At 24.9% G+C, this 10,801-nt stretch overlaps 2 protein-coding genes across 3 annotated transcripts; one reads left to right on the top strand and one right to left on the bottom strand.

The window, feature by feature from the left end:
• Positions 1–2,724: 2,724 nt before the first annotated feature.
• Positions 2,725–7,219, bottom strand: LOC112693054 (mitochondrial fission 1 protein). 2 transcript variants are annotated; one of them, XM_025567941.1, is made up of 5 exons: positions 7,047–7,219; positions 5,544–5,668; positions 4,855–5,070; positions 3,389–3,494; positions 2,725–3,013 (listed from the first exon to the last, which is right to left on the bottom strand). In XM_025567941.1, exons 2-5 carry the CDS (start codon positions 5,595–5,597, stop codon positions 2,916–2,918), a joined length of 474 nt encoding a protein of 157 aa, XP_025423726.1. In that variant the 5' UTR covers positions 5,598–5,668; positions 7,047–7,219; the 3' UTR covers positions 2,725–2,915. The 2 variants fall into 2 exon arrangements, with proteins under 2 accessions (XP_025423726.1, XP_025423725.1); XM_025567940.1 differs by lacking the exon at positions 7,047–7,219 and having other exon boundaries at positions 5,544–5,754.
• A 1,298-nt stretch (positions 7,220–8,517) lies between these two features.
• LOC112693065 (probable peptidyl-tRNA hydrolase 2) lies at positions 8,518–10,644 on the top strand. Its single transcript, XM_025567959.1, has 4 exons — positions 8,518–8,747; positions 8,817–9,014; positions 9,099–9,184; positions 10,414–10,644. The coding sequence occupies exons 1-4, from the start codon at positions 8,679–8,681 to the stop codon at positions 10,616–10,618; spliced, it is 558 nt and encodes a 185-aa protein (XP_025423744.1). The 5' UTR covers positions 8,518–8,678; the 3' UTR covers positions 10,619–10,644.
• Positions 10,645–10,801: the final 157 nt, after the last annotated feature.

Below are 10,801 nucleotides of genomic sequence, written 5' to 3'. Positions count from 1 at the left end.
ATAATAATAATAATAATAATAATAATAATAATAATAATAATAATAATAATATCTATTATATAATAAAAAAATATATGAAAAAGATTAATAATATTAATTCAACAATATTATAATAATGCATTCATGTCATGTACTGACATATATTATGTGTTAGGGCTGCCGCGGACTCCTAGACCACAGGTTAAGAACCGCTGAGGTATATTAATAATATTCTAGATCGCTGATAGCTATATTGTTATAAATATATTAATAATATATATTAATAAATTAAATACATTAACATTAATTTATGATACTGTTATTAAAAACAAAAAAAATAATAATTTTAAAATTTCCGACCACAACATTTTGGCGCCACTGAAAAACTTGCGCCCAGGGCAGTTATAGCCAGTGACCCTCTTTAAATGCGGCCCTGTAATTAGGTACCATTCTGAATGAATCCTGCCGCTTAGTAACAGGTTGTCTTAAGAGTACTCCACTTCCCAAAATTTACCAACTCGCTGGTATCGCCCCACCAAACATCCGTCGGGAGGTCGCAGCAGACTGGGAAAGAACCAAAGCAGAAACTGATATACGACACCTACTACATAGCCAAACTACACCTAATTTCAGACTTGCATCCAGAAATAATTTTCTGAAAATTACAAAACTTCTAAATAAACACCCTGAAGAGGTACGAAGAGAAAGGTGGAAACTCTCTCTCTTCAAGGAAAATAATAAACTGGAGTCCGAACCAGTGAAACTTTTACCAGCAGGATACGAATTAGACTGGCCAACCTGGAAATCCCTTAATAGACTCAGAGTAGGAGTGACAGATCTAAAAACAACCTAAAGAAATGGGGTATCCTACAAGACATCTCAACAAAATGCGAGTGTGGTATGGAACAAAACATGGAACACCTACTGAACTGCCAAAGCTGCCCATTTTCATGTACAAAAAAAAATCTCCTGTGTGCAAATCCAAATTCTATCGAAGTAGCTAGATTTTGTCAAGGGTAATCTAAACCTAAAACTAAAACAAACATCGAATTCTGACAACTATGTTACCATTAACTACAATAAATTTTATTTATATCTCTAATTATATTTGTTAACTAATTTAAGCATTTTTATATTTTATTATTTATATCCATATAGACTCAGAATTATATAGATTTATTTTTATTTTTATTTTTACTTATCTAATTATGATTTATTAACATTTATTTGTAATCATCTAATTGTGATTGTATGAAACGAAAAAAAAAAAATTAAAATGTTATTGATTTTACTGCTAATCAATGTCTCTATGAACTGAAAGACTTCTTTAAATTCAAACTGTTAACAAGGAAAACAAAAAAACATCTCTTCATAAATTATATCTGCCCTGTATTGACATATGTGTGTGCCATGTGAGACGAGAGTGGCACATAACGAGAGGTAATGATGAAAAACTACGTTTATTTGAGAAGAAATCCTTAGAAAAATGTATGGATCCACATTCAATAATACAGAACAGAAATGGGAAATAAGAACTAACACCCAAATATATCAGCTTTACAAAAGAGAAGATTGTTGTACCCATCACATCAAGATGATGTCCAATTCATCAGTGGGACAAGGATAAAATGGCCAAGCCATATATGGCAGGCCAAAAAAAGTATGCTGAAAGGAACATTGATATATATGGTAAGAGGTACGAGACCAAGAGGAAGACTATGGAAGAGATAAAAGGACAGCGTCAAAGAATTATTAGAAGAAATTGGAGTAGACTAAAAATAGGCAATGATAGAGAACTATGAAAGGAAGTAGTTTTGGTTAGCCTAACAGTAGACTCTTAAAAGAAAATTATGAAATTTATTAAAAAAATCATGTTACCACTGAATACTTATATTGATTATATTGATTAAACAGTCACAAAATATATATTATGATTAATATGATGTGTTATATGAATTCATGGATTAACAATAATATTTTATGACCGTTTAGGCTTTTAAATTGGGATTTTAATTAGAACTTTAAATTGTATTTAGGTAGATATATTTATTAGTATATTTTCAATAGTTAGTTTATAATTTTATTTGTGACAAAATCAACATAATTTTCATACAAACAATTGCATTTTTATTTTATCTTGTTAAATTATTCTAATAAATGTGATCTAGTGATTTAGTAACATAGAATTAATATTTTAGAATCTACTAAACATTTATATGAGCTTGAAAAAATTTTAAATTTTCTTCTTCAATCGAGTGTGGATAGTAAAAACTAGTAATTTATATGATATTATTATAACTATGCATAAATTATTTACAAAATTTTAAGTCAATATTATTTCCTAGTCTTAAACACGTTATAATAAATTATAGAGATAATGTGATAGAAAGATATTTATTCATTATAAATATTTTTAATATCTTAATTCCAAAAATCATTAATGTAGCACATTAAATTTTTGTACATTTTTTAAATTAATTATTATTAACTTTAAATAATATCATATATTGAAAAACATTTTAAAATAAATTAATAAAATATTTCACTTATATATTCATTACAAAAACTGAATTAAATTCTAAATTGAAAAGAATATTTATTTAAATTTTTAAAGTATATAAAATGTTGAATGTAGTAAAGTTGGAAATTTTTTATATATATCTTAAATTATAATGGTTTAAATTGTATGGTAAATAATTAACAAAAAAAAATGTAATTTATCTTTAGTTACAGAAAAAAAATTTTTATTTGTAAATTACAAAAACTCACGGCTTAAAAAAAAAAAAATCTACATAACAATTGTTTATATTTCTTTTGCCTTAAGTTCATATTATACTTTGACATATAATCAGGTAATAATCTTAAACTTAAATCAATTAAAACACTTTGAAATATACACAGGAATAGTAAGCAGATGACTTAACTTGATGGAATGATTACTTTTTCATGCTTTTTGCCAATGCAAATCCAATTCCAACAATAGCACTAATTCCTAATGCCAAGCCTCCAGCAACTGCCATTCCTTTATGTGCATCTAAAATAAATAATTAAGTATAATTTACTACATTGAAAACAAATAGAGTAATTTTATTTACAAAATAAAACCTTATTATATTCACACTAATGGAGGGTAGAAATTTTAAATAGATTGAAGTTATTAAAAAAAATCAAAGGAAATCAAAATGCTATACTGATAAATTTGATATCTAATTTGTAATATACACAAGAAATTACTTATAACAAAATATAAGGTATTAGTATAATTGGTCATTTCATTCAATGTGTAGTACTACTCAATATTAATTGAGGGACAAACATACCAGGAGAATTATAAAATTATAGTCAAACCAACAAATATATCGTATAAATAAAATGTTATAGTTTCTACTTTACTATCTTTATATCATACCAGCTTCCATTTTCTTTTGAATAGTATTCAATAAGTTCTGTGCTTGCATATTTTCAGGCTGCATGTGTAAAAAGGCTTTTATAAATTGTAAAGCTGTACTGTATTCCTAAAAACAAAATTTAATCGAAATATATATTTCATGTTAAATAATTTTTATAAAAATTACATCAATAAAAGATAAAAATAATTGTGACAAAATTAGCCACACAAACTAATTTTTTGGTTATTAATAAAGTGTACAATAGGTTTTTAGTTTGCCATTACTGTTAACATTTTTCTAACCTTTTTAATTATTCAGCATGATAAAATAGTAGAAACAATTTTTTTTTATTAAAACAACAAAATATATTAAACATTGATAAATTAATTTGAGTTTTTTTTGATATTATTACACATTGCATTGAATGATAATGGTACTATAATACATTTCATAATAGAGGCAAATAAAAATTTTATAGAATAATAATATACAACATTTGTACTAAATTTTATACAGCAATCATTAGAAAATATTTAAAATAAGCTACCATCTCAGATTTCAAATTTTTATCATTTTAATTTATAAAATATAATAATTTAATAATATAATAACATTAGTGGACCTATAAATTTAGTATCTAAAACAAGTATTATGTTTTAACCCTAAGTTTTTAACATTTAGAATTTGAAATTGTTTTATGATTGTTATTATAACTATTAAGGTAAATATGTTTGTGTGATATATATAAACATGTATACAAATATTTTTAAATTAAATACAATTTATTGTTCATATATTAAATTACTTATTAATATTATACACTACTTTATTAATATAAATAAAAACAAAATCTGTTACCATTTTGTAGGTATATAATTTAAGAAAAAAATTATAATTGCATAAATACTTTTGTATATACAAGTTTTTACTTTGAGCTCCTTTAATTGAGGCTACAGAGTATTTTCTTGTACCTATACCACTGTATCATAGTATACATAGTACAACTTAGAAATTCTATAATTTTCTAAAAAACAACAATTTACACATACATTTAATAGACTATGATAGAGTAATATTATAAAATACATATTATTTAATACACCGTTTATTATTCTAGTTTAAAAGTAAATAATTATCAATTACTTCTTTAGATATATATATATATATATTAGTTATCCAAAAAGTTTTTATATTAAGTAGACAATTGTTTCAAATAACAATAAAATAATAGATGTACCTATACAAAAAATATTTAGTTACAGTTAAAAATTGTTTTAATATTTTATATGACTATTTATTCAATTTTAATTTAAATAATAATTGTATAAATTATTATCTGTACTTATTTAATATATAATAGTAAATATATTCAATATTTAAATACATAAATTGTATATAGTACAGACATACATTTCACTAGATAATTTCCGTGAAAAAAATTTAAAAAGGTTTATTATAATACACATTAATAAAAATAAGTACTTACTTTAATTCTTGAATTTCCCAATGCTAAATAATAAAGGTAATTCCGTTTGGCATCATCATCATTTGCTTCGTGTTTGATCAACTGTTCCATTAATATGAGCCCTTTCCTGATATCTGCCGGATAATTACTTCTCACTAAACACCAAGCATAATGAAATTTTGTTTCCTGAGAAACAGTTCCCGTTGCAAGTTGTTTATGATATTCATTTTCAAATTTCTAAAAAAAAAAATCAATAACTAAGATTGTAAAATGGATAATATGTATTATGATATTACTATAAAAAAATTATGACTTTTTGTTTAACCTTGAATATTTACCGAGAAGAAATTATTTATTTATTTTTTTTCATCAAGTTTATTAACTTATTCTTATATTATTGTGGTAAAACTCAGATAATTGAAAATATTATGAATTTTAAGACACCTTACAAATCAAACGCGTTTTTAAATCGACATTTATAATTGATTTATTAAATCCTTCACTACAACTTTAGTTCAGAAAATGACATTGATAACAAAACAGTTTTAGATTTATGAATAATTATACTTCTACTGACCAACACAATACAAATAAATAGAAAAAAGCACAACAAAGACATAGGCTCATCGAGTAATACGCAAAATATGAAAAACCAAGTTTCAAAAACACCACGACCATAAGGTAAAAAAAAAAACAAATAGAAAACTTACCTTAAGGTCATCCATTGAGACGACATCGTTTAAAACGTCTTCAACATCCATCATGCGCTTAATAGATTAGCGATGTTGGCAACTGATGATATTTTTCTTGTGTGAATCAGTACACAATTCTGTTACTAAAATTATTTTTTATAATTGTTGAATGTTACAACCATAGTACAATACAAGCAACTATTATTATTAATTATTCATTGTGTATGATAAGTACGACATCTATAACACTGTGATAACACACACGTTTCAGTTGATTGTATAATATCACACCGTAGAGTATTACTCTATGTATCACACACCAGGATTAAATTATTGCCTAATCTAACCTAATAATAATATTATGTTGTGTAGGTTGTAGACAAGATCTTTAAAGAAGTTTTTTTATAGATCTTGGGTTGTAGGAGCCCGAAGATTTGTTAAACGTGTGTTAACGATTAAAATACTGTCCAATATTTTTATAATCTAGTGTATTACAAAGCTCGTATAATAAACAAATAAAGTTCAATAATTGTCTATTGACACATGGGTAATACCACAGAACAATGCTGGTATAATGGTAATACCTATTAAATAATAATAGTCATAAATATTAAATAACCTTAGATAATAACTGTAGTCGATTTAGGGTCGAGAAAACTGTTAAAATAAACTAAAATCGAATTTACAAAATTGTATTTCGAAAAAATCATCGGAGTAATATCAGATGCTAAATTATTTGTTAGAAATAACTAATCAGATGTGTGTTGTACTAATTTTTTAGGAAAATAAGAGTTGGGTCCACGGTGTTATTCGATAATACTCGAATTGCGTTCACCAATATTTTTATTTTATGTATTATTAAAGTTTTCATGCAAAATAAATTACTAAAACTAGTGCAGTTCGCCCTAAAATTGTTGTTTTAATAGAAATTTTACTTGGAATTCAGAGTGAAATTTAGATATAATTTCGAGCTCAGCCACAAAGTCGATCATAAAAACAGCAGAAAAATAAAATTTCGTATGAGAAAAGATGCTTTGTTTTACTAGTGGAGAATTGACCCGGTTAAATTTTATAAAAGACATATCTTTTAAACTTATTCTCTAGCTTTAACTTATTATAATAGGTTAATAATAAAAAATAAAAATATGTAAAAATTGTATACAATAAAAAGAAAAAACACAATATTTTTAAGTTAAAATTAAGCTAATTTAATAATAATTTTTACATCAGACCATTAACTTACCTAACGTAACAAAATACAAAATTTTTAAGAAACATTCTAGCCAACCTCCACGTGGTGTTTCCTGGGTAACGATATAGGCAATTCATGTTCTTCGTAAAATAAACGGGGACCCAACTCATGTACTTCATAAAATATACCGGAACCAAACTCATATTCTCCATAAAATACATCCAGACCCAATTCATGCTGTTTTTGAAATCTAGGACCCAACTCGAGTTTTTCCAATTTTTTTTAAGGAACAAAAATATTTATATTTGTATAAAATGTTTATAAAGTACCTCTTATCTCCACTGATGGTCTACATTTGAGCTGATATTCGTAATTACCAATTAATTAGTTAATTTGGTACACTCCAATGATGTAGTCTTATGAGTTACAACACTAAATTTTAAACTCAGAATGGCAGTACCCGCGCCGAATTTTGATGGAGCGATAACTCCAAAATAATAATTTCGTCGTGCCACTAACTCAAGCCAACACCAATGATCAACATAATCGGTTATTTTTTTCTAAATAGTACAGGCAATTGTATTATTGTTTACATAATCAAATAATCAATTACTAAACAAACTGGTGATATTAATTTTGAACAACCTATTGAAAAAACAACACGTCAACATTTTGGTTACTATTCGTTAAATACATTTAATAAATATTCAAAATGAACATTTCGAGTAAATCCAACAATACAATTTAATTATACATATAATTTCTACTTTTTTATTCTAAAAAATGCATATAAAGTATAACTATTTTATTATACCTAAATTTTAACTAGGTAAAATAAAAGATCACCATAATTCAAATCAAACAATTTGGAAACATTGATGTACCTATATACATGTGCGTATTTATATGCTTACCGCGAGTAGGCCTATGGAAAATTGCCCCTCTGAATAACTAAAATAATATACTGCACTAATTGAATTATAATTTAATTTATCTACTATAAAATAAATATTAATTAGATAAGTATGCAAAATAAATTTTATTTCAATACCAAAAAAAAAATTTTTAAGATTAAAATAACTTTTATTATTAATTAATAATAAAAATAAATTCTTCAAATTTGTTACTGTAGGCACATGCCTATAATGCCTTCATTTAAATGCGACACAGTCCATATGGTTTCATTTTACAAAAATTATTGTCAAAAATTAATGATTTCAAACGTAGAGTATACTAAGGCGTAATGTTCCAGTTGAATGGAAGGGAATATAAGGAATTTAACAACTAAAATAAAATGACAATATATTATTTACATAGGAAGTATGTAGTTAAATTTTGAATAGTTTGATTCATAACTCATATTATTATAATAATATTATTATTGTATTATAGTGATTTGATATAATATATTGATAACAGCTCATAGAGTAACTCTATATAACACTGTTATAATAACAGCTTAACATTATGATAGTAATGAATAAATTACGCGTATGCGCAGAATGCTTAAGGTGCATTCCTGTGTTTAGACCACGGATTAATATATTTATAATTAATAATATAATTAATCCGTGGTTTAGATGCTCCTCATGGTATTACCGTGCCATCAACAATATCTTAAACCTTGCTGTGGACAATAGAGTAACATCTATTATTCTATAATGTGGACTCGGCTTTATAATTATAGATAATAGTATACTCCATTATATATGATTATAATATTTATATCTGTGATATTGCGGGAATAACGATAACGTGGTTATCTCGGTAATCAAATACTGTGATCATGAGATTATGTATATCATGTTATTATACAGTACTTTTTGAAATTATTTACATTTTTTATTTTAGTAGAATTTCATACTGAAATCAAATTACTAAATAGATATTTTTTAGTAAACTATCTCAAATTGCAATTATCGTTTGTTTGTTTTGTACCAAAAGTCCATAAATCTATTGAAATGGAAACAAAAGAAAAACTCGTAAAAGAACTAATGGATATGGGCTTTCCTAAATCATTAGTACTACAAGTAAGCACATTTCAATACTTTGCTCTTATTATTCATTATAGGCTTTTTAATTATTAAAACAATTCTAAGATTGTTGATAATGCTGGTGATTTACCTAAAGATTTAATTGTTGAACAATTACTAACTTCGAACCCCTTCTCTGGTGAACCTATACCTGTAGTAGATGATGATGGTGATCAAATGTGGGAAGATGTGACTGTTGCTTATAAAATGGTTATTGTTATGAATACAGGCTTGAATATGGGCATTGGAAAAATTGCATCACAAGTATGAACATATAATCGCAATATAAAATTAAGAATTGATTAAATAGTTTTTTTTTAATTGTAATATTTTGGTTATCTCTGTTAGGCTGCCCATGCTGCATTGGGATTATATGAAGTAATTAAAGAACGTGCTGATCTCAGTAATGACTTAAGTATTTGGAATGAAAATGGGTAAGTTTTTATTTAATTTTTTTTTATTATCTTATAGAACTAAATAATACTTTACACTCATTTTCTTAACACTCATAACGTTTAACTTGGCAAAATCCAATAAACCAAATAGGCATTACAAATTTAATATTCAGCATTTCTCATCTGTAGATTTCATAAAAGAAAAAGAATACATTTAATATTATTTGAGCAATCAAACTTATTTCAGTGTTGTGTTAGTTAATTTTGACATATTCTAAGATTCAAAGTTAATATTTAATAAATCATTAGATATAGTATTCTGGTACTTATTACAATTATAGTATAAGATTCCAAATACCTTTGATTAAATATGCATATTACATAAATCTAGTTTAATTTAAAGAAGTATCGTAACAAATCTAAATTATAAAAAAAAATTAATTTTACAAATATTTTTACTTGATATGGCTGTACGAGTTGTTTAATTGTGGATTTTATTTACAAAGTACATAATTCTGATATTTTTCATTATATAAATATTATTTACATCTTTATTTAGGTTTTGATATTTATAATGGAGTATTAACAGAAGTATTGGACCCTTTTAAAAAAAAATTAAACAATTGTAAAAATTACAAAGTTGTATTATAAAACAATCCTCTATTCAAATTCAAAATTAAAAAATATAAAAATGTGAATCTCATATTGCATTTATACGATTTAATCATGATTGTACCTAATAGAGACTTCTGCTCTTTCAACTAGTCCAATAAAATATATTTGCTAAATTCTTAACAAATTATAATAAATTACAGACTGAGAAAAGTGGTAGGGTTTTGGAAATTTTTAAATGTAAATGTATATTTTTTAAAAATTGTGAAATGATTGAAAAAATAAAATATGTTTAATCATAGGTAGCTATCCTTTATGTTGTAATAACATTTCATTATTATATAGTATTCTAAAGTAGTAGTATATAGAGATCTTATGTTATATTAAAATTTATTTTAGTTGTTTAATAACCATAACTCTTGTTATTGTTCCTATAACCTGTATGAAAGACAGCATAACTATGGGCTCATAACTATATTATAATGACCAATTTAAAAATACAATAGAGAATTATGATTATTAATATTATTTTATTTCAATTCTGTTGATATAAATCAAATGATTGAAAGTATTTTATATTTATTATCATTCAATTAATTCTATTATTTACATAGGGTTTTAATTATTTATATTTGATCAAAATATTTATTTTTCAGAAGCCGAAAAATTGTCGTTGAAGCAAAAAACACTTTTGACCTTGTTAAGTTGTGCTCAGCAGGTAAATTACATAATTTACCTTTTTTCTGTGTTCATGATGCAGGTCTCACAGAAGTGGAACCAAATTCTTTCACTGCTCTTGCATTTTTTGGATCTGATGATCAACTTAAACCTGTAACTGGAAAACTCAGACTACTAAAATGAATATAAAAAAACCATTTTGGAAAACATTCAATGCATTTATTGATATTGTAAACTTAAAATTAACTATAATTAAGTTATACAACTATGAATGTGCTACATAAAAATACAATATTATATTCAGTTGAAGGTGAATAAAATTTAAAGAATATTTTGATATAATTATAATTATATATATATATATAT

The sequence above is a fragment of the Sipha flava genome, unplaced genomic scaffold, assembly GCF_003268045.1.
Source record: "Sipha flava isolate LNK unplaced genomic scaffold, YSA_version1 80_pilon_pilon, whole genome shotgun sequence".
NCBI classification, from domain to species: Eukaryota; Metazoa; Arthropoda; class Insecta; order Hemiptera; family Aphididae; genus Sipha; species Sipha flava.
Note: the sequence above shows the minus strand (reverse complement) of the source record. Positions and strands in the feature narration are given on the sequence as shown.

What these genes read in the sequence shown, in the direction of transcription:
- LOC112693054 (XM_025567941.1), bottom strand. Translation starts at nt 5,597, where the DNA reads ATGATGGATGTTGAAGACGTTTTAAACGATGTCGTCTCAATGGATGAC. An exon ending in TCTCAATGGATGACCTTAAG is followed by an intron (nt 5,071 to 5,543) that starts GTAAGTTTTCTA and finishes TTTTTTTTTTAG; the next exon opens with AAATTTGAAAATGAATATCA. An exon ending in TCAAAAGAAAATGGAAGCTG is followed by an intron (nt 3,014 to 3,388) that starts GTATGATATAAA and finishes TATTTATTTTAG; the next exon opens with ATGCACATAAAGGAATGGCA.
- LOC112693065 (XM_025567959.1), top strand. Translation starts at nt 8,679, where the DNA reads ATGGAAACAAAAGAAAAACTCGTAAAAGAACTAATGGATATGGGCTTT. An exon ending in CTAAATCATTAGTACTACAA is followed by an intron (nt 8,748 to 8,816) that starts GTAAGCACATTT and finishes AACAATTCTAAG; the next exon opens with ATTGTTGATAATGCTGGTGA. An exon ending in TTGGAAAAATTGCATCACAA is followed by an intron (nt 9,015 to 9,098) that starts GTATGAACATAT and finishes TATCTCTGTTAG; the next exon opens with GCTGCCCATGCTGCATTGGG.